This window comes from Chlamydotis macqueenii, chromosome 9, assembly GCF_036417535.1.
Source record: "Chlamydotis macqueenii isolate bChlMac1 chromosome 9, bChlMac1.mat, whole genome shotgun sequence".
Taxonomy (NCBI): domain Eukaryota; kingdom Metazoa; phylum Chordata; class Aves; order Otidiformes; family Otididae; genus Chlamydotis; species Chlamydotis macqueenii.
Window position 1 is genome coordinate 9,294,296 of NC_141564.1, and position 23,532 is coordinate 9,317,827.

Sequence of the window (23,532 nt, forward strand, 5' to 3'; positions counted from 1 at the left end):
ATCAGCTTGACCTGTAAAATGAAAGCTACTGAAACGTGTCCTCCTTGATCTGAAAAATAGGATCTAAGAATAAAGAATTCTTCTGCTAGGCACCAAAATAAACCAGGGCTGTCTGTGCTTACAGACAAGGCTTGCTTTAGCCTTCAAGCTCCTAGGCAATCAAAAAATCCCCAAGTCTTTCTTGCATCTGCATCTGTGCAGTTCAGTATTGTTGCTGTCCAGGGAATGGATGCCTGCTGGACTACAGGCTTGTGAGTGTTCCTGTAGGGAGGAGCTGCTGCTGACAATTTTTGAGGGCAAAGGCACTTTGCTGTTTGGGGGAGGACTTAATACCTACTTTTATGTCATGTATGGAGCCTCCTTGACTCCAAGTATAGAAAAAAACCCCAAATCATTGCTGTACTCCTGGCATCCTAGAGCAAGCTTTGTTAGCTTACACGTTGTGTTTGTATTTGCAACTCGTGTCTGCAGTAACCTGAGTCCTCACCGAGTTCTGCCTCTTGAATATGGCTCCAGGTACCCTGTGCACTACCGAACTTGATGAAATTCGGGACTCAAGCCCGGTTGCTGGGGTAGAGTGAGTAACGTAGGAGGGATTGGAGGCAGTGAGCCTGCTGCAGATGGGCAGTTTGCTGTTGTGTATAACTTCTGCCACCCAGTTGCTGAGGAGGAGGGGAGTGTAGGAATAACCCACATATTTTGTGTGGAAAATACTGCAGCTTTGTGAAAAGGAATTAATATCATTTGGTCAATGAAATAGAATGCAAAAACATAACAGGTTTATTTTAAATTCAAGCTCAAACATAATATCTCTTGTGTCATGCTAATGCTTACGGACATCTGAATCTTTTATGAAAATGTTGCTTGATCTTATGACACGTATTTGTGATGAGATTCACTAGAAGATCACTTCTGCCTTGAGCATGTTGGGGTTTTCCAAGAGTACAGCACCAAATAATTTTTTACATGATAATAATGTCACTCAGCCTGCTATTCCACATAACCCCTTAAGTTCTTTAGTTGCAGTATTGCATATGCAAGTTGGAGTAAGGTGTGATTTTTGATAACTTTACTCTCCATTTTACTGTAGTTTTCATTATGGAAACACCTATATGCTTGAGATACGATTACAGTGTTAATATTGCAGAAGAAGTGTTTACAATTCAAATACTCTAATATAAAAAGGTAAAAATGATTGTGTTTATTGTATTTAAGAGTCTGTGTAAAAAGTCATTTCGCAGTACCACTTAAATGTGTAAGACAATGAAGTGCACGAGAAAACTTCACGTTCTATCTTCTTCCTAACATGTCTCTGTCCTGGGATGTATTCTGCAACTTGACTAAAGATATACAGAAACTCAGTTTATATACTCTGAAGTTCCGCGTGTCCAATATTGCTGCTCAAAATCAGAGTGTGCTTTCTGCATCCTGCCCCATAACTAGGTGGATTCTTCTTGGAGTAGCCATTGTAAGACTTTTCTTATGGTCCATAACTTAAAAACCAGTGATCACTGCTGATACTGAATGACCTGCAGCCAGACAGTCAGTTGTTTTCTTCAAAATGTTTGTCTGGACAGTATCACTGAAACATAGGTGAGGGTTTTATTTTTCTTCCACTGCTGCTCCCTTCATAACAGGATTTTCTGCTTCTTTGAACTTCTTTGAGCCCTCGGTCTTGTAAAAGCCTGCAAGTGTTGAAAGAACAAACTTGATCAAGAGAGCGAATGACCTCCTAAAGCTGTATTGGTTTTGGGCATGTTGGAAATGTTGGTTCATGCAGGCGAGTGAAAGAACAAGGAGAGGATGTTACTGGGTCTCAACTTCGTATTTCAGGACATGTGAGTAAAAGCTGTGGTTAGCGTTCTCGTGCACCATCACAAACACCTCTCTGCATCCTGAAGTGTTGCAGGTTCCCTCCCAGTAGCCTCTGCTCTGTGTGAGAGGGTAAGCGTTCTCGGCTTGAACTAGCACCTTTGCTATCCCATGCATTTTTAGTTTAAACTGAACGTTGCGATTTGCCGGCAGCAAGCCGGAGAGCGGCTCCAGTATTTCATAGTCTTCCACCCACTTGCTGTAACTCTGAGGGAAAGCTGGCCACTTCACTTCAGTGTTCAGGCAAGTGATGAGGTAGTTGAAGATGTAGTCGTAATTGCCAGGATCTGACTTCTTCTTGGCATAGATCTTCAGAACAAAGTTCCCTGCGTGGGGGAGATGGATCTTCAACTCAATTTGGTTCCCACGGTGGATTTGCATGATGTGCCGCCTTCTCATATCCTCTGTCAGGCTGCTGTTGTCAGAGTGCAGCGAGGCCAAGACACTTATGTCTTTGCCCAGGGTAAAGGTGACAGAACACCGCCCGTCGTTGGTGTGAATGATGGGGTCAGGGTGTGATGGCCTCAGGAACCCTTGCCGCTCTGTGAACCAGCTTGGTCCAACAGGCTGATGCAGGTCCTTCGGGAAGCGCATGGCCTTGTCCACAGACTTGCACTCTACGACATATTCTAACACGCAGTTGTAGACTTCTTCTGAGGCTTTGGAGGGCTTGGCAAAGATCTGCAGCTTTTGACTCCCTGTCTTCTGTGGGTAGATTTCCAGCTTCATTCCATGTTTTTTCAAAGTCATTAAACCGTGTTCATCTGTTCCCTTCAGCTTAAACGAAAATAACGTGGCAGAACGGCAATCCACTGATACAGAGGCTTTTCCATTTACTATGAAATGAAAAAAAAAAAAAGTGCATAGGAGACTTAGTACGTTTTTTGCATGTGCACCCTGTTCTGGGAAGACTAATCTGTCCCAATAAGTTGTTACTTCCCTAATATTTCACAGAATCACAGAATTATTATCAAGATTGGAAAAGACCGAAAAGATCATCCAGTCCAACCATCACCAATACTTCTCAGCTAAATCATATCCCTCAACACAACATCCAAACGTTTCTTGAACACCCCCATGGTCGGTGACTCCACCACCTCCCTGGGCAGTGCATTCCAGTGCCTGACTACCCTTTCCGAGAAGTAATATTTCCTAATGTCCAGCCTGAATCTCCCCTGGCGCAGCTTGAAACCATTGCCTCTAGTTCTATCACTGTCTACACGAGAGAAAAGGCCGACCCCTAGCTCACTACAACCTCCCTTCAGGAAGTTATAGAGAGCTATAAGGTCTCCCCTGAGCCTCCTCTTCTCCAGACTGAACAATCCCAGCTCCCTCAGCCGCTCCTCATAAGGCCTGTGCTCCAGACCCCTCACCAGCTTCGTAGCCCTCCTCTGAACGCGTTCCAGGGCCTCAATGTCTTTCTTGCAGTGAGGGGCCCAAAACTGAACACAGTACTCGAGGTGCGGCCTCACCAGTGCCGAGTACAGGGCGACAATTACCTCCCTGTTCCTGCTAGTAACACTGTTTTTGATGCAAGCCAGGATGCCGTTGGCCTTCTTGGCCACCCGGGCACACTGTCGGCTCATGCTCAGCTGAGCATCAATCAGTACCCCCAGGTCCGTTTCCTCCACACAGTCCTCCAGCCACTCCGCCCCAAGCCGATAGCGCTGCCTGGGGTTGTTGTGGCCGAAGTGCAGGACTCGGCATTTGGTCTTGTTGAACCTCATCCCATTGGATTCAGCCCAGCTCTCCAGCCTGTCCAGATCCCTCTGTAGGGCCTCGCTACCCCCAGGCAAATCCACACTCCCAGCCAATTTGGTGTCATCTGCGAACTTACTGAGGGTGCACTCAATGCCCTCCTCCAGATCATCAATAAAGATATTGAAGAGGACAGGCCCCAGCACCAACCCCTGGGGAACACCACTTGTGACCGGTAGCCAGCTGGATTTAACTCCATTCACCACCGCTCTCTGAGCCCGGCCCTCCAGCCAGCTCCTTACCCAGCCAAGAGTGTACCCACCCAAGCCATGGGCTGCCAGCTTCTGCAGGAGAATACCGTGGGAGACAGTGTCAAAGGCTTTGCTGAAGTCTGGGTAGACCACATCAACAGCCTTTCCCTCATCCAGCAGATGGGTCACTTGATCATAAAAGGAGATCAGGTTGGTCAAACAGGACCTGCCCTTCATGAACCCATGCTGGCTAGGCCTGATTCCCCCGGCCATCCCGCACATGCCGCATGATCTGCCTCAAGACTATCTGTTCCATAACCTTCCCTGTAACCGAGGTCAGGCTAACAGGCCTGTAGTTCCCCGGATCCTCCTTACAACCTTTCTTGTAAATGGGAGTCATTAAAAGTCATACTAAAAGAAAGAGCTGCAACTGACAGCTTGTCAGCTGTCTGCTTAGACCAGTGTCCTTCAAAAAGAATGAGATGAAGAGTGGCCTTTGTTTTGAAGGTGTGCATTGATCCTATTTTGATATAAACTGAAATGGAGCTGTGGTCCTATAGAATATGGAGAATTCAGAGGAAAGTGCAGGAACCCCTCCAGCACATAGCTGTGAGATAATCTACCTCCCTGTGAGCCTGTTCCTAAAAAGCTTGAAGACAACATTAAGTCCTAAAGTATTGTTGCCTTTAAGTTTTTACTCTGTGTTCTTAGCGTTCATTAGCCTGTTGAATTCCTGCAGCTCTCTTAAAATCTGAGGAAGGTGATCTTATCTGTGGGCCCTGTAGTTCAGTGGTGTTACCTGAATAGTTTTATGTTAAAAGAGCTGCTGGACTTACTCGGGGTGCTCAGTATTGCATAAAGAAGTGCCTGTTTATTATTTGTTCAGTAATTAAAACTTTTTGAACATTGTAAAAGGTTTTAATCTCATTTTCATGCCAGAGTTGCTAATAAATAATATTAAAAAAATCTAATTTTACATGACTGATGCTGGCTGATAGAGAAACTGATCCTCAGCTGCTGACTGAGGCTTTCTTTTAGACCCAGGTGCTACAACAATTTTTCACAGCTTGAACAGAAAAAAAAGCAAAGAAGAAAAGAAAGAAAGATGACCCTCCTCTGCCCCAAGAGCTTTGAGTGTGCTCTGCTTGCCAGAACCAAGCTGGAAGTGTGATTCATTACATGCATGACAATGTGTGGTAGATGCAGGGCTGCCTAAGGAAGGATGCTCTGCAGCTTCCCCTGGCTTCCCAGGCTGATACCTGTTTGGATGACGGCTGTCTCCGGGTGTGCGGTCAGCAGGCCCAACATGTAAAAATTACTGTTGTGCAGCCTGTTGTTCTCAAAATCTTTCAGTGTCAGGGTTGGTTTAAGAAGCTGCCAGTTACTGTTATCTGGGAAGTGATTGTTAATGAACAGAGCCGGGTGAGTCAGAAAATAAAACTCATTGTACCTGGAAGAAGAAGGGAGAGGTTAAAGGAAAATTAGTAATTATTATGAATAGTTAATTCTTCCCCTGCACAGTGGTGATGGTTTCAGCAGAAGGAAGTCGGAGTGTTTTGGGCTGCTGAGAAACTGAGGTTGGTGGATTTTAAATTCTCCAGGCAGAGAAGGAACCTGAGCTTTGATCTTCCATTTCCAGGGCACATGCTGAGCTTTTGGATAAAACCAGGGTATTTGCACTACCCCCTGCAACCATGGGCTCCTGAAGAAAGAGGGAGGCACTGCTTGTTTGAAGGTGTGGAGGAATCTCCTCTCAGACAGCTGAAAACTATGAATCAAGTGCCACATAATACTGCATAAACTGAAGACGTGATAAGCAAAACAAGTTCACTTTTAGCAATTAGGTGGCTTGCTGCTGAGGGCCACTGCCTTTCTACAGGTGCGTGCTCCATCCCTGGTATAGGCAGCCCAGATACCTTGCTCAGGGCTTTGGGTCTTGCTGTGGGACCTAAAATTTGTCACTCTTTTGTGTTTCTTATCACACTTATCAGCTTTCTTCTGCCTTTGAGGTAGGTTTTTGTATTAACATACAGGATGGTTCTTTACCTGAAGGTGAACTTGGTGAAAGAATCGTCCACAGCACCACTTCCCCAGGTGCTATCGAGTAAATGCCACCTTCCATCAAGGTAGACAGCATTCCAGGCATGGTCAGAGTCCCCTGTAAAGGTCTGCCCCATCTTGTACCCATATCCCTTAGAATATCCCGACAGCTTCATGCACTGGATTCCTGCAATACTAAAAGGAAACAATTAGATTGCAGCAGGAGATTTCTGTTTTAAGCTGTTCAGTGTACTTTTGTGGAAGAACGTGAGGAACAAAGTCCAGCATGTCTGCTGAACTTCAGTCCTGTAGTCAAGTGGACCAGCTTCATCAGCTCCTCAGGTGCCTCCTTGCAGTTGAGTCCCAGTGGAGTTAGGAGCTTTAAATGGCTAAACGTGCAAGTGTACCTCTCTTTGAAAACTTGAAATTCTGACCCTGATGACAGACTACCGTGCTGAATGTCTAGGTTATTGCATCTAGAGACAGGCAAGTTCTCCCCTTTGACTACTAAGATGATATAGAGACTGTATTTTTCTGGGCTGTGCAAGTGAATGGCTTCATGTGGGTGGGCATGCGAGAGTAGCCTGAGGTGATGATGCCCGAGGTGTTGGGTAGGGGCTGTTTTCTCTTGTAATCCTTGCACAGGTGCTTGAGAGAGCGTCCCACTGGAGGAAGGGTCTTTTCTCATTTTTGCATATTCTCTCTTTTTGTCTGATGCACCGTCAATTCAACGTTGTTTGAGGAGGATGACAAAGATGAAGTGTGCTTAATTACTCTCTGTCTCATTACTCAGTAGAATCCTTTTGATGCTGTCCACAATTAGCCCGTGTAATTACAAATTAAAAGTGTGTCTGTTCATGCTTGTGTTCTTTCTGTAACAGTAGACTCAGTGTTTGACACCAACTAAGATATCTTAGACCTCATGGGATTGTGGATGCTGATTTAGTTTCCTTAAAGAATGAGCTTGTGCTTGCCCAGGGTACAAATTATTAAATAGACTTTTTAAAAAAATAATGAATACCTGTGTTGATGTGTAAATAAGATTTAAATAAGCACTGTGTTAATAAGCTCTCTGCTATGGATAGCAATGGATTCTAACACGGACATCTTATTTCAGCATTAATCTAAAATTGTTTCAGTTAGAGCATTGTCTTTTGCGTAGGATGATATTGACATTTTTCCTCTTCATTGAAAAGTACGTTAAATGGAACAGCTACTTTAAGTAATAAACTGTGCACGCTTCAAGAGCAAGATTGTCTGCATCATGTGGCTTTAACTCAGAAGAAAAGTGCTATTTGTGGGGAAGAAAATTAGCATGGTGGTTAAAAAGCTGACGTCTGATAACAGATACTGGCTGGTAACTGGCAGTGCAGTAGTGCTTGTAGGGAGGACCACTTTTTTTTTTTTTTTTTTTTTTTTTTTGCAGAGATGATGCTGGTTTAAAGGGGAGGTGGTCACTTCAGCATCTCATACAGACTTACTAAACTCTGACCTGGACGTCTTTGTGTGACTTAGTTATTTGATACTCTTTCTTTAAGAGTATCAAATTAAATTCTTAAATTCTTTCAGAAAGACTATGAAAAATAGAATCAGAACTGCAAAAGGCTGATTGAGAGCCAGCTGAGAGCTTACCTTGGGTAGCCTGCAGAAAGAAGAACAACTTACTCGGAGAGGAGAAACATGGCAGTACCCCATCCCCGATAAAGATGGACAGCAAAGGAGTGGAGGGAGCATGCAAGCCAGTTCTTGTTCAGTGTGGGCTGTTATGCAGTGATAGCGACACGCTACTTGTCACACGCGGTATTCCGAATGAACGTGGCAGGACTGGAAGGAATGCCGTTGAGAAACCTGGTGTCGCAGGTGGTCTGTAAAGTCTTTGCCAGCCCGCAGCCGCCTGTGAGCCAAATTCTAACGTGGAGCTGGGCAGTAAATCTGGAGCTACTCCACTGACAAGACTGGTGAGAGCTTGGATTTACATGATGTAACTGAGACCAGGAACTGACCTGGGAGCTTTAAGGAAGATTTGATGCTAGGAGTTTCAAAGGGGCCTAACAGGAGCTAAGTACCAAATTCCCACTAATTTCATGGGGATTGGCATCTAATCCTTCTAGGCTTCTCTAGACATTCTTGTTAGCTGGGACATACAGAGAGAACATTAAGGGAGTAGTTCTGCCCTTCATACTCTGCATGCTCTCACTTACGGTGAACGTTAGCAAAGCAGCAAGAAGAGTTTGTGCTTGGATGTGTTCAAAGTTCCCACAAGAAAGGTCAGAACATTTGAACAGTGGTCTCTCTAATAATGGACAGACAAAAAACCAGGATAAAACATCCTGTAGAAGAGCAATCCTGTGTTGGTGAAAAGAGGGATCATGTCTCTGCTCTTGTGTAAGTGACTTTATACAGATAAATTAACCAGGCAGAGAGAAGATTCAGAAGATCTCCAGAAACGCTTGAAGTGGCAATGTGATGGTAGAAGATGACCAAAATACAAGGTGGACTGGAAGAACCGAATGAAACAGTTGGCAACATCGAATTGGTGCAGGAAGGAGGTGAAAAGCTAAGTTGTTCTTCTGTTTCAAAAAGAATAGAGAATAATCTGGATCTTGCTACAGGTGTCACTGAAATTCAGTGGCTCCTTCTTCCCTTTGATTTCAGGTTGACTTTGATGGTTTCATCTAAACCAGAAGCAAACCTCGTTTCTCCAGAGGGAGACAGAATGGTTTATACTTGTGGTAGCTGGGTGTACACTCCTGTGCCTGAAAGGAAGGAACAGTTACTGACTACAGAAAACAGGGAAAGCAAGAATATGTGAAACCTGGATTATTTGCAGCCTAATTATTAATAAGGAGCAACTACATGGTCACTGTAGGAGGTACGATCAGAGGTTGTGCTAAAGTTGTTTTGCTCTTCATCATTAATTCTAGTAAGGGAGTTTCTCCCCAGGTCTGGACTGCGAGTTTCTGCCCTAAATTCAATTAATGAATTTACACTCCCTGATTCACTTAGCCGCACTACCTCCTTGAGTTTGATTGTCAGCTGAGAAGCCAAATCATGATAAATGCTGCTAAAATATTGGTCATAAGCCTGTGTTTGCTTTCTTATTATTATGCCTGATGTTTGGAAACTGATGTTCTGTGACCAGCTTCCTATTATATATGCCCACCTTTCCTCTCTGACAGGAGTCTCAGCTAATGGGGAGAAGTCTGGCTGCCAAAGCTGTGGTCAGAGGTGACAGCATTGTGTCTGCAACAGAAAATCTTCTCTCTGCTGGCACTGGGACAAGTAGGACTCAATCAGTGTCAGCCGTTGACTTCGGTGGGACCTTTTGGGGGGACTCCTGGTGAGTGGCAAATTGGGTTGTTTGTTAAAGTTGTCTCAATAGGAGCTAGGAAAAAAAGGCATGTTAAAAGACTTTCCCCCCCCCCCCCCCCCCAAAACTTGGCTCTGAAAAACCTTTATATAAGATGACTGCTCTCTGCATTTTGCCGTTATGCTTAGACTCAGCATAAGACTTGAACAGCGCACAAGAAAAAGGGATGAGGAGATCGTCTTTCAAGAAAGAGCTGTCTTTTTGGTTACAGGTTTTCAGGAAAAGAGCTAAACATTTACCTAACATTTGACAAAAGTAATAGGCTGGACGACTGGGAGGTTTCCTCAATCACAAAATGAATAATCAACCTGGAACTGAGGAACTAAGAGGAGGAATAAATCAACAGAGCCTATAAATAGTAAAAGATATCCTTGGAAAGATTAATGTTTTTAATGAACTAAACATATGTTTTTTAATGAACAGAAGCAAATTTCCCCCAGTTCTAACTTCTAATAACTCTTCCATAAGATGCAGTTATAAATTCAAACTTCATCATCCTATTTCTTTATTTTACTCTTTAGAAAGCAAGATCTGGTATCGCGGATATGTTATTGATTGGAAGCATGCACCACTTCAGAACCTGGCACGGTGTTTTAAAAAAAACATCCTTTTCCCTGTAGATTTTGTTTGTTTCATGGTGAAAACCTTCCCAAATCTCTTTGTATTGCGCAGAAAGCGAATTAATTTTAATTTTTTCCAAAGGTAACTTGTAAATGGAAGCTGCTCTGCTGGGAAGGTGCTCCTTGGGAGAGCCACCTTGTGAGCCCATGCTCTTAGGAAAGTACACCATTGCTATCTGGAGTTTGGAGACCCTTTCCAATTTTGTGTCCCGGAGTCGTCACGTCCAGTTTTCTCCTCTTGGACAACTCTTCTACATAAGGCTGGTCCTAAACTTGCCAGGCACCTTCTTTGCCAGCCTTTGCTATTCCTCTAAGACAAACAAGCTATGAGAGGTGAGATGCTGCTCCTTGCTGTGGTGCTTGAGGGTTGCCTGGCACAACTGCCATCTCCTTTCTTTATTGGGTTGGAGAAATGTGAGAGAGGAGGGATTTGCGCTGCATACGTACGCAAGGTGCCTGTGCTCTCTGCTGAGGAAGGGGCTGCCTCTGCTGCGAAATGGCTTTGTGATTGGTAAGTCCTGCTTCCACTCCTTTGTGGGGGGAATCCCGGTTGTCTGTGCAACTAATCCTCGAAGAAGTCAATAAGATTTTGTAGGCAGAAAATGTATTTTAGTCATTAAATGCCAACATAGCTATAAAATGGGAATTACAGTATTGGCCTTGATGGTGACATGCTTTGAGATTGACTGCTGTAAATGCTGTGCGGTAAGCGTGGGGCAGTGTCCCGGTGGTGCCTCTCTAGTGGAGGGGAGAGGGCATCTCCAGAAGATTTTGGGAAAGCTCCGTCTGGGACTTTGCCTACCTCTTGCACTGGAGTACGTTGTAGACAACACTCCTTCTTGTTTAAGTTTTGCCATGCTTTTAACCTTCACATACAGATACTCAAAGGAAAAACCCAGCCTCTTCTAACCAAATTAGCTCTGTGTTTTCATCTGCCATTATGTTAATGCAATGCGAAGCTCAGCAGATGGCACCAAGTAAATTATGCTGGGGGCGGGGGTGAAGGGGTGGAGGAGGAAGCAAAATTGACCTTTCTAGGACTTGCTGTTTCTCCACAGCACGGTTTGAAAGCTGAAGTTCCGCATCCTGCTTAAAGTCACATCAGTCAATGCAAAGGCAGACAGAATAGGCACAGAGATGACAATGAATGTTAACTCTCTCCGGCATTGAATGTTTCTGAGCTTAATTTACCTGCACATTTGTTCAAAGAGCCCAGCGTATCCCTCACAAATGCTCTTCCCCTTCTGAAGCACGTCTATGGGCTTGCTCGACAGCTGGCTTTTGTTATGGTAGCCCACTACGTCGTATTCTGCGGGAGGGAACACAGACGAAAGTTCATCCAAAAGCCTGAGGCAATGGGATCGATGGGCAGCAGGAGCAACGCTTGGATTGCTTTTCATCTCTGTGAGTGCGAGCAATGAGAAACGAGCCGTGGCTCGTGCTGCACAGGGATGTTGTGGGCAGCTGGTGCAGGGAGAGGGACAAGGTCTATCTCTCATCACTGTTTGTTCTACGCCTGGCCTAGGATTCAGCAGTTGAATCCAAATGGGAGGAAAACTTAGCTTTTTAGAGAAAGAGGGTCTCCCCAGGGGTCTGCCTTCATGGAGGGGGAACAGCAGTCTTGAGAGGTCCTGGTAAAGTGCAAAGAGCTCTGCGTTTGAAGGACTCAGACTCATTTTATGGTCAAAGGAAACCACTGAGCTTTTTGCACTCTTTACAAGCAATTTGTATTAAAAATTCCTGGAAATTAACTTGTTGGGAAATACCTGAAATGATTTGTTGCAAGTGAGTCATATTAATACCTGGAAGCGTAGGGAATCTTAATTTGAATGAATGTAGAAAAGCAGCACAGCAGGGTTCCGTCAGACAGAGCTTGAGGAACTGGTCTGGGAAGGTTAATTCAATACCAACCAACCTTGGTCATGTCCATAACCCCTTTCTTAAAATACGAACATATTTTTCTGACAAAGCTTTAAGGAATGCTGCATCAGCTGATTCATCCTCCCTTTAATGCTGTGAAAGAGGAAAAAAAAAAAGCTGGCAACACACTGTATTTGTGCTTTGATGAAATGCTGCAACCGCTTCTCTTTTATCTAAGAGCTCAGCTGGCAGCTGCCTTAGGGCTGGCTCCATGACCTGGGCTGTTCACTGGGCCACCAGCAAAGCTGCAGAGCACTTTGAAGGGTTTGGAGAGCTAGCTGGCTGCACGTGGCTCTGTATTTATACTAGGAATGATAAAGAAAATAATTTCTTTTAGTGCTACTGCTGCAAGAAGTCCATCAGAGGCAGGCAGGGAAGAAAGGAGAACCGGGGCCAAAATGGCTTAAAAAAATCTTATGAGGAGGTCACAGCATACCTTGTCGGGGATCAGAGACATCCTGTGAGTGCGTGTAAGGTAAATGGACCGACTCAAACCAGACTGGCCATCCCAAGCAGAATCTGGGCCAGGCAGAAATGAGTTAATAGCATAAAGACTAAATGATCAACGGCTGCCCGGAGCCCTGTGCTGGGATGAGTCAAATGCCCAGTTTCAGGAAATGCAGTGAAATCAGCAGTCTGCATATTTAAGGGCAAGATTAAAGCTGCTTGGGATTGACCTCACTATGCTAACCATGCAGTTGCTGGCAAAGCTCTGCTGATCTCAGTGGGTGTGAGATTAGGCCAGTGCTTCCCACACTGCTCTTCCGCTCTCCGTCAGCTGGCCTGTTCTGCCAGCAAGCTGCACTGCAGCAGAGTCCGTCAGGATGCGTAAGGGGAGGGAAAGAATAGCTGCACTTCTTCCCCTTTTCCCCCAAGAGTTAATGGGAAAGAAACATTTTTGCATGCGCTATGTAAAATAGCATCACATCACAGATCCAGTTTCCTTCCACCAAGGAGCTTAGGGTGGCAAGAGAATGGGGGAGCTGCAGGAGCAGCTGTGATGACACCGAGCTGGGCAAGGCAGCTTGATGGCTCCTGGTGGTACCTACGCTATGCCAAGACCCTCCCAGAGCAAAGGCACCAGGATGTCGAGTGCTCTGGGGAAGGCTGTGTGGGGGCTGCGGGGATTCGGGGCAGTGGTGGAGATGAAATTTCTGGTGGCATTGGATGCCTCTGAACGTGACAACCAAGTCTCCAGTGCTTGGCAGCCTGGCTTGATGCTCCGGCTGCTTAGATGATAAGGACTTTTATGGACACATCTTCGAATAGGTTGGGTAGGAGTTACAGATCCATCATGTGGAAAGAAATCATTTACACACAAACCTTGCAGGGCCTGGCAGGGCTGGGGGAGTGAATACGGGAACAGAGGTGGTGAGAGAACCTCTGACTACATTTCTGGATGAATACATCCAGAAAGCCTTCCTCCCACCCACCACGTGAAACTAACCCACAAGATACACATAAAACCACAACAGCAGCGCAACGAGGGTGACAACAAAAGCGTTATCTTCTCAATTGAAGATCTCAGCCTACCTATGTGATGGCATATCCACATCCATATGGCTCGGACTTTTTCTAGATCAGTCCGGGCTTGTTTAAGCAGGGCTTTAACGAGTTCCTCTACGCTGTTCTTGATGTTTACCTGTTTGTAAGGAGGAAGCATTGCAAGATTGTGGTGAAGAAATTGCTGTGATAGATCTCCCTTCCTCCCCGCTCCCTTGTTCTTCTGAAGCTAGTGAGACCCCACCTGCCAGGAGACTGCTTTAACTCGAGTTTCTTTAAAAATAGAAATACAAGGTTGTAGTTCCACGTTTTGAGCAAGTATTTTTGGTCATAGTTTCCCTCCTAGAGAGGGAGCTCTGTTGCTGATGTTTGCAGGGAAATGATTTTTTTTTTTTTTTTTTTTTTTTTGCTTATTTGGAAGATTTTGAGGTGCTTGCCCCGACAGCTCAGACTAAGGTGGTGTTAGTGGTGGTAGCTAGGTTTCAGGACCATCCCTGCAGGGGAGCTAGGAGGAGGACAGAGGCAAAAGCAAGACTTACTTTTAATGCATAGGCATCCAGCTTCTCAAATTGCTGCAGATCTACTGGCATGGATTTCAAAGAGGATTTGTCCCATGGATATGCTGGGAAGAAATGAGTTGTCATTGTCTTGGGAAGGGAGACGGGGAGATATTTTTCCTGGTTGTACGCTTGAACGAGGGGACACTGCAGAGCTCCTGCCCAACCCACGGAGGCATCCATCAGTGGGTGCTTAGGGAGCAGAGGACACGAGGGCACTTACAGAAGGTCCCTGCCAGCTGCATGGAAAGCAGGAGCCATCCAGTCTAGTCTGGTACAATTTGGACAATGCTGGAGCAGGAGGTAGCCCTGCCTCTCTGACACTCTATAGCAGCACAGGAAGTCCCGGGATATTGTATGGAGGTGCACAAGATACAATGCAGGAGTATCGGGGAAAATCTGTGCTGTGGAAAATTTGGCAAAACCTTGACTTTTTAAAAAAACTCAGCAAAGAGCTGCATTTCTTCAGTAGTTGTGCTGAAATTGATGACTATTTTACATGGTAAAGGGCCACGATTCTGCGTGAATTCAGGCACATGAGAACCCATTGGACTGAACCTGGTGTGCCTGCCCCTCTGCATCTTTGCAGGCTGTAGGCTGCCCATTCTACTCAGTGTGAATAAAGGGTTAACAACTTGCCCTAATTAATCAGATAACTTATTTTTTAACAGCCTCTGAATGAGCTGACACTGTTCTCTCTCATCAGTGAGCCACCCGAGTGATCCAGCTATAGCTCGGTGCACAGACGTATCGGCTGGACGTCTCCCTGGGATCGCTGTTTGCTCAGCTCTGCCTTTTCTTCTGGGCTGGGGAGAGAAGAATTGAGCTCCCCAGCAATCTCTCCCCCTGTCATGTGCTGTCAAAGCCATTCAGGGCTAAAGAGATTTTTCTAGCTATCTCTATAGGGTTGTTATTTCTCTGGAAAAAGGGGATTTAAAAGAGATCTTGAAGTGAAAATGTTGTTGTGTGACTCCCAAGTGCTGGGAGAAGTGAATGAATGGTGCTGTAGAGCTGCGTTTGCCTGGAGAGAGGTGACAAGAAGCGAATTGCCGTGGGCTGCGTGTGGGGGCACAGAGGCTTTGGCTGGTTGCGCACTGCTTCATTTGTGACCCTTGCTAAGCGAGTATGATGCCCCTCTGCTGCCTGCCCAGTGAGTGCTGGTGGGAGTGGGATGCAGCAGAGTCTCCAAGAGCATCCTACCCTAGCTGGGAAGCCGACAGGACTTCTGAAATCTATACTTATCTCCTGCTCCCTCTCCATTTCCTAAAAATGGGGCTCTGGCCCCTTTGCTGCCAGCTCCAGCCCACTGGGCAGGTGGCCAGAAAGTCTATTCCTGACTTGCAAAGGTGTTTTGTTAAGGTGAGCCCTGCTCTTTTTGGAAACCTCTGCCCCAGGGAGGGGTTATGGGGCATCCCGATCCCACGCCCACATGGTGCGGCGTGCCAGGCCAAAACCAGTGTGTAGGCACACGGCATCTCTTTCTTTAACAGGCTGGTTTGTTTTTCTTGGTTTTCCCCGAAAAGGGCTATTAGGCTGACCTAAAGAGAGATAAAGCAGATTTACGTGTTTAAAGGTTCCCACTCTCCTCAGCTCTGAAAATTACTTTTTGCCTTTTGGGAACGGGATGGTTTTTTAAAAATTGGTTATCAGTTTTCATCTTTGTCAGGTTATAGCTGCAAAGGCTCCCTGCAGATGCGGGATCTGCAGTAACTCACTGTGCAGTTCAGAAGTGCGCATCATGCCTGCTTGCGCGGTAGCCTGCCTCGGGTGTGGAGCCTTGGGAAGGTCTGGGGCATGTGTGATGCTCCCAAAGCCACCCTCATCTGCCACCCTGGTGAACAGGGACTTGGGAAGCTGAATGTTACTTGTGGTAACAGAAATTAAATCCCTTGTCCGTGCACTTCAGTCTAGGCTTGCAGCTGGGTAAGCCCTATTTCTAGGACTGAAGGGCTTCCTATGTGGGGCTGCCCCACATTGTGCCCCACCAGCGTGGGGTGAGGGGACAGCTGATAGTTACCATGCAGGTCTTTTCCTCCTGGTGGCCGTGGGGCTTCAGTCCTCTGGAAAGCTGGAAAATTGGGGAAGGGAGTGTGAGATGAGGGTTGTTGGCAGGAGAAAAAAAGATAAACAGAAATAAGTGACTCTGGGGAGCAGGACTGGGTGGAAAAAGCTGGAACTGAGGCTTTTCTTTGCCCATTCCATTGTATTCGGACATGGATGTCACCACCCTGTAGAGCGTGGGTGCCGAGGGGAGAGGGATGAAGCAAGCTGCCTGGACTGCAGTGCGCTCTGTGACCCCTCCCCGCCGTCCTGGGGTTCTGCAGAGGCCGCGTTCCCCAGCAGTCAGGCATCTCCTGTTCTAGCCCAAGGGCTGGGAACATCTAACCCCTGCCCACCACCTGGCCAAACCCCCCCAGGCATGGAAGAAGGGAGAGCTGAGCTCCAGAGCTGTTAGATGATAACCCTGCAGAGCGCTCTGTGGCAGCTGGGGGATTTCTGAGGGACGCTGGGGCCCCCAGACTGTCACCGTCCGCCTTATCCCAGGGCCGGAGGAGGAGGAGACCCACTCATTGGAGGAGCAGAAGGATTTTGCTCCTCAAGCCCCAGGCGTGGGCAGGCTCCAGCAGCATCTGCCTGGCAGGGAGAGCGGGCACAGGAGTTGGCATCCTCTCAAGAGCTTCGAGCCCCTGCAGGGAGAAGGGAGCCTGTCTCCTCTGGGAGCAGCCTCCTGGGGCAGGGATGGCTTGGAGACACGCGCTGTGGCAGAGCAGAGCCTCACCTTTGTTGTCCTGACCTCTCAGGCTGGGCAGCCTCCGGGGACCTGCAACAACCCCGGCATGGTTAGTGCCATCACCACAACCCCCATCCTGGCTCGCGGGGCACAGCATCTCCTCCAGCTGCCAGGCTTCTTGCCTTCTCAGCTTCCGCAAAGGGAAGGATGCGGCCCTTTTGCCCTCCCACCCTTCACCCACTCCGCCAGATTCAAAGCCTGGGCTGTACCTTTTCCAAAGGAGAGTTTTTTGAAGAGTTGTGGGGTGGTATCCTTGGGATGAATTTCCACTGTCATTTGGGTTCCTGCAAGAAACAATGGCAAACTCCCCGAGAAAGGGCAAGCTAACCCAGAGGTGGAGGAGAAGGGCGGGATTGTCTGCTGAGGCATCGCTCAAACCAGCTCGTAACTTTAGCAAAACAAACAGCAGCTCTGGCCATTGCAAAGGTACCAAAGCGCCTGCGTTTCCAGGCAAAACAAAGCGCCCTTAAGACAAACTGTACGGTCAGAAAGCCTCTGGTCACCTCTGGCGTGATTTGTAATTCTCAAAAAACAAAAGACAGCCCGTTATAGCCTAAAAGGTGCTAAAGCCAATCATAAATAAAGCAGAGGTCCTTGATGAGGATTATGTGGCAGGTTAAAAAAAAGGTTTATCACCATATTAAATAGCTCTTGATGGAGATACGGTAAGCAGAGAATCAATTTTTCATTGATTTTTCTTGGAATCAAACAGAAAAAGGCTCAGAGCTATGAAAATGGTTTGACTTGTGATATTAAAATCCTTGGCAGAGACCGTTGCCTGTAAGAGGCAGCATCCTGGCAGAGCCGGCTGTGGGGCAGGCGTGCCGTGGGACTGGCGCTCTGCGTGCCGTGATGTTCCAGAGCAGCCTCCGATGGAAACCGGGGGGTCTTGCATTTGAAGTTTCGTAGAGAGAAGTACAAGGACAAAAGTTAGTGGGTGTCTTATAAGAATTACCTGAGCTTTTTGGAAGAGACTGCATTTTTTTTGGCAAGTGTTTCAGAAGGTTTTGCAACCCCTCAGGTTCTGTGGAGGACCTCAGTGCACTCGTGGGCTCCCTGTTTCGGATCAGAGGTTACTTTGGAGACCGAAGGTCAAGATGTTAGTGCAACTCAGGGCTGCCATCCGATCGTATGTGCTACCTCCTACAATTTTATCGAGAGTCTCATGACATTTGGGGTTTTCCTTGAAAGCCAGCTCTTGGAACCAGCTAATGAGGTAGAAATCTGCACTTTCATCAAAGAATAAGTTTTTCCGCAGAATTTAACTTTAAAAAAAGTTTTTTATCTCCTGTGATTATGCAGAAAAGTTTGATGTCCTTTAAAGCCCAACAGCAGAAAGCAAGAAAGACTGCAAAAACTGTTAAAAACCCCATTTTTAAATCCCAAAGCTTGACTCCAATTCCGAGATGATTGCAGATATCAGGGTGTCAAGAACTGGTTGGTGTATTTAGTCAGTTAATTTGAAGATAAAACAAAGTTGTTTCTCAAAGGGATGACTTTGTGCAAACGGTACGATTTCCTAAAGATTTTTATATTTTCAGAGGTCCTTTTTTATTTCTCAAGTTTATTTTTATCTTTGGGTTTTTGTGAGTTTTATTGCCAACTTCCACTTTCTTAGTTTTTCCCCCTAAAATAAAATTCTTTGTTTTCAAGAAACAAATTTAATGAAGATGAATGCCTTCTTCCAGTAAGTTTAAAAGGCATTTAACAAATGAAAAAATAAAATTCTCCGAAAATTTTCAAAGTGCTACATCCATTGCTTTAAATACTAATGGTACAAAATGGTTACTGAAGTTTATACGATGTTTTTTACTATTCCTAATCAAGACATCCTTCATCAAGAAATACTTGCTCTTCTCCTCATTTTCTGTGGCCAGGCCCGTCCTTGGCCAGTGAGTGCTTTGGGGCAGGACTGGCCCATCACTGCCCCTGCTCTCGTGCAGGGATAGCTCCTTGCAAGGGTCTCCCCTATGAAAGGACTTTTGCAACCAGCTGTCTTAGGCTAAACTTCTGCCAATGTTATTTCTTCCAGGCCTCGCACCCTTCCGTCAGGACTGGAATATCTGTAATCAGCAGGAGCATGTTCTTACCATGCTTTCCGATTACATCTATGCTGTGTCCTGGTGGTCAGGGGGATGGTGGGAACCCAGGTGCTCCAGGACCCACCTCTGCACATCCATGCTGACAGACCCAAGGATTCTCCAGGCTCCCCTTCATGCTCAAGATCACAAAATGGTCAGTGTGGGGCTTTTTTGCTGTTTTGGGGTGTTCTGGGGTTGTTTTACTATTAAAAAAAGCTTGAGCGGGAGCTGACTGAAGCCCTGCTTTGAAAAACCATTATCCCTTGGGTCTCCGCTTACCTTCGTTAGAGTGAGAAGTAATGGCTTGCGTCTGCTCACAGGGCTCCCTGGAGACTCGCCAGCCTGGTTGTACAAAGAGAAACATCTCAGTGCCTTGAAGAGGGTGGAGGTCGACTAAATCCGTGCCTTTGCTCAGCGGTGAAGTAAGTAATGACACAGGAAGCCCGGTCCCGTTCTCCGACTTCGAAGCCCAATTGCTTGTGGTCCAGGGGCGCCTGGCCCTGCTCCAGAGGGATGCTCCAGCCTGGGGAAGGGCTGGAGCAGGTGCTGCCACTCAAGGTGGGGGGGTTAGGGTGCCTGGACTGGCTGGTGTGTGTTTGGAGAGGTGGGTGGGAAGGAAGGGCAGCGCAGGGGGCTCGGAGGTGATGTGGTCCCTGAGCGGGAGCATGGTGTGGTTCTCAGCATCTCATCCTCATCTATCTCTCCCCTCTGTGTTGTGGGAGCCCCTGACCACCTCAGCAGTGCCGACTGGCCCCAGGGTCCTTGCGGCAGAGGGAGGTGCATGGAGAATTGTGTGGGGAATTGAGGGCAGCATAAATCCACTCCTGCGGGCTGCGCTGAGAGTTAGCCAAGGCGGTCAGCAAATGTCAGGTGACACAGAGCCACAGCTCCTGCGCAGCTTTGGATGCTCAGGCCTTGCTGGAGGCGGGATGGACGTTGGCTGGGACGCCAGGGAGATCCCTCACTGTTTTTTCAAAGTGTCATGGAATCCCTGTCCTGCCAGCCACCAAAGACCAGCACAAGAAACCTGGTTTTCACGGCTTATCCCGAAGGCCACGTACCATTCGTACCTTGTGGCCCCAACAAGGATCAGGCCCGTGAATGATGGGACTTTGCGGCATGGCGTGGGGCCGCAGCCGGTGTGCCTGGGTGGGATTGGGGCGAGGCTTATGTAATACAGTTTGTAAATATTGCAGCAGCACCAGCTGCTCCGTGGTGTCAGAGGCTTCACCAAGATGCTATCACAGCTGATTGAAGGGGAATTCGTTAACCCCTGCGATACTAGAGGAGTGAGAGCTCTGCCTGCTCCTCAGGCGTCTGATTTCCTTAGTAATCCTCACGGGGATTTAAATTGTGCCTAAGGTAGAGCTGCAAGGGAAGGTTTCCCATATGTGCTCTAAAACCTCCTGCCATTGGTTTGAGCTGGTAAATGGTTGATACGGTCCTCCTGCTCATAATGGAGGCTCTGGCTTGTGCTCTGCAGCTCCACTTGCAGACGCTCTTAAGCATGACAGAGGAGCGAGAGTGTTGAATATCTCCTTCCCAGAGTGGAGGCTTTTGTTATCTGGTGTCTGAGATAGTCAGATTTGTAAAAAAAACCCAGAAAAACAACCAAACAAAAACCAAACAAACCCCAAATTGTATCTTGCCATGAAATATTGCTTGCTAATAGCCTGTGAGCGCCAGCTCGCCACGGGTTTCAGAGGGGCTCCTATTAAGCGTCGTAATGGCTTTTGTGTACTGCTGTTCCTTGGCCTGTGGAGGCAAAGCTCCAGTTTGGTATAACTGGAATCCACTGCTTGGTACCATGAGAATTATCCATTGTCTTGCTTTACCTTTGCCCCCCGCCTTTCTCTGCTAGGCATCACATTAGGCTTAGACTACCAGGATAGCCGGTGGGATGATCTGATTCCCCTCCCCGGGAGCTGCTGCGTCATGTTGCATCGCAGTCCTGCAGCCTGGCTGCCTACAGCCAGGGGTAACCCCTTCAGATGTTCCTTCTGAACTGTTTTGAGGCAGAGGGGTGAGGAACTGGCAGAGGAACATTCAAGACTAGCGGCCATGTCGTTCCTGGGTAGCGGTCACACCTGCCTTGCACTCAGCAAGCTCTGAGCAGGGAGATGCAGGAAGGGCTGGTGGACAGATTGGTTGAAACCCCAAAGGTTTCTTGCACACACCAGACCCTGCTTAAGCTGTGGGAGTGCTGGGAAAGTCTCTGGAAGCTTGATCTGCAACCTGAGCAATTTGGGGGCACTGAATTTCCCCTGCCACCAGCTGGTTCTGAAACACAAGAGCTCCGTGCACCTGAAACATGAGCGAGCTCCATGGCAGCTTGCAGGAGGATCCCCTGCAGACGGCCCTGCATGGGCTCTGCAGTGCAATCCATGTGCGTCCTGGCCATGGGGCGCAGGAGAGCCTGGAGGGGACACTTCCCAAGGCACATGGCCCGAGGCCCTCCCTGCATCTCCATGGAAGCCCCCCAAAGTGCTGGAAAGGGATGGGCTGTTTCAAGCATGTTTATGCTCCAGAGGCACAGCTGGGTGCTAAAAGCTCGCAAACAAGTTTTGTGTTCTGTGGTTAGTTTGTCAGTAGAGTGAGAAGATGACTTACCGTTAAGGTCTCTCCCTTGGGGTGGCTGTGATCTCTTGTTTCCATTTCCATCATCATGCAAACCTATAAAATATAAACGTGAGATTGGCAGGCTGTCCTCCTGGACTGAGGTTCTGGCACTGCCTGGAGGCCAAGCACCCCAGAACCTTTCATGTAACCCATCATTCCTGCTGAACCGAGGTGTCATTGCGATCCACCTTCCCTGTCTCGTCTGCAGTGTCTGTTGCTAGAGCGTAAAACACCGGGAGGAAGAAAGTGCATTAGTCCGTCTCTAAGTTGCTTCCTTAGGGCTTTCTCGTATTTGGGTAGGTGCTGGATGCCCTGTTAGATGAAGCATGAACACAACTCCTACGTTAGCTCTGCCTATCCTTGCTAGCCTGGAACTGCTTGCCTGAAAATCCAGCTTTTCCCCAAGGTTTTAGAGCAGAAATACTCCTTTTTCTCCTTTTACTTCTGCCAAGAGGGTCCCCTTACAGTTGCAGAGCACAGCTTTAGCATTCTGGAAGATCCCTGAGGGAGAGGAGCGGGGCCAGGGAAACTGTCCCAAACTGTAGCTATAAATGGCTCAGGGTAGTCATCCTTGGAGACAAAGCCTAGGCACGCTTCAAAAAAACAGTTTTGCCCCTGCAGTCTGTTGTAGTAGGCACTGGTCTGGGGTGAAATGGCTGAACACTCGCCCTGCTCCCCTTGCACAGCTGAAAGAGCCCATGGTGGCATCTCAGGGCCACTGCAGGGCAGAGCAAGGTGCAAACGTGGACCTCAGATTAGTATCTGTGTGCATGTCACCTCCTCCTGTACCCTGGGTGGCCCGCACCAGAGCCAGCCACCGAGCAGCGTGCTGCACGCGGTGTGGCACGAGCAAGGGCTCTCCTGCACCAGGAGGACCAGCGAAGGCAGGCTGGGTTTCAACACAAAAAGTTTGACATTTGGGGGTTTTGCAACACGCCTGCAGAGGAAAAGATGGGAGCGAGAGGGAGGAGGAAGAAGCCCAAACCCTGCCCCGAAACTGCTGCTTCGCTTCACCGTCCACAGGGCAGCTGGTGCTGCACCTGCTGCCCTCCCCTCCCTCGCACCGACCGCAGCCGGGACGTTACCTGAGCTCCGACCACCTTCCGTCTGCCCCGCTCGCTGCCCTTTCTGCTTGCTCGCCGCCTCCTCAGGGTGGACAATAAGCAGCACATTGATTGTTACTGCACTGGCGTCTGTCTTAAAGTCCATGGTACCCATCAGAGCATGGCTGGGACGCCGGTCCTGCCGCGGAGCTGCTGCTGCTGCGAGCTGGCGTGTTTATTTTCCACCCTTGGAAAGGCAAGCGCGCTCCCCCCCAAGCCCCAGCGCTGGCGGGTTGGCCCTGCCAACTGCACCATGAGCGCTCTGCCAAAGCCGACCCTAATGAAGAGGTTACAAGTCACCTTTGAAAGGAAATCGCAGGAGGGATCCCTTTCCTAAAGCAGAGGAAGGAGCTGCATTTCGGCTTGGGGGGGGTCTGGTTCCCCCCTCCCCTCTCTCTGCCCTTTTCGGCTTTAAGCACTTGTCTACACTCAAATCCCCCAGCAGCACTGTTCGCTGGGGGGGATTCGCTTCCTGGCGCTGGCAGGAATCCTTAAAAGGCTTTCTCTTCTGATCCTCTCTCCCAACGGAAAGTTAAAGGATGCTTAGGAGTATAAATAAGAACAATAACCGCTGCAGGAGGAGGGGAGCAGCTGCGGCAGGGGGAAAGGGGCTGGAAACGGGGCACAGGCAGCTGTTTGCGGCGGGGAGGGTTCAGCCTTCGCAGGGCTGCGCGGCATGCAAAGTGACTGCGGTGGAGGGAATTGCGTGGTGCAAGCCGGACTGTCCCAAAGAAGCCAAAACCGGCAACCTCCCTCTGCCCCCGTCAGTCTGCCAGCCCATCGCTGGGGTAGCTGGAGACTGCTAATCAAAAAGGGAAAGCCCTGCAAATGCCTGGCTTTCTAGAAACTCTCCCAGCCCTACAAAATGGGGTACAAGAAGGGTTACAGTGTGGGTTAGCAACTGGGCTCAGCTGGCCCCTGCAGCTCAGGGAAGGGGCTGGCAGGGAGACGCTTTCTAATTTTACCGCTGGCCCCCGTCCCGCCCGCGCTGCCAGCCCCGGCCAGCTTGGCCGGTGGTCCCGGGGGAGCGATAGCACCTGTGGGCTGAAGGACTGGCCTGCAGCATTAGGAAGGGCTGTGGGGACACGGGAGGCACTGGCTGGCGGG

General features: G+C 48.1%; 1 protein-coding gene across 1 annotated transcript; it reads right to left on the reverse strand.

Moving 5' to 3' along the window:
* Positions 1 to 757: 757 nt before the first annotated feature.
* Positions 758 to 22,540, reverse strand: KY (kyphoscoliosis peptidase). The gene is made up of 12 exons (XM_086754567.1): positions 22,408 to 22,540; positions 21,314 to 21,376; positions 18,983 to 19,045; positions 16,832 to 16,906; positions 16,611 to 16,652; positions 15,849 to 15,899; positions 13,814 to 13,896; positions 13,305 to 13,413; positions 11,043 to 11,160; positions 5,868 to 6,056; positions 5,081 to 5,271; positions 758 to 2,708 (listed from the first exon to the last, which is right to left on the reverse strand). The coding sequence occupies exons 1-12, from the start codon at positions 22,538 to 22,540 to the stop codon at positions 1,807 to 1,809; spliced, it is 2,019 nt and encodes a 672-aa protein (XP_086610693.1). The 3' UTR covers positions 758 to 1,806.
* Positions 22,541 to 23,532: the final 992 nt, after the last annotated feature.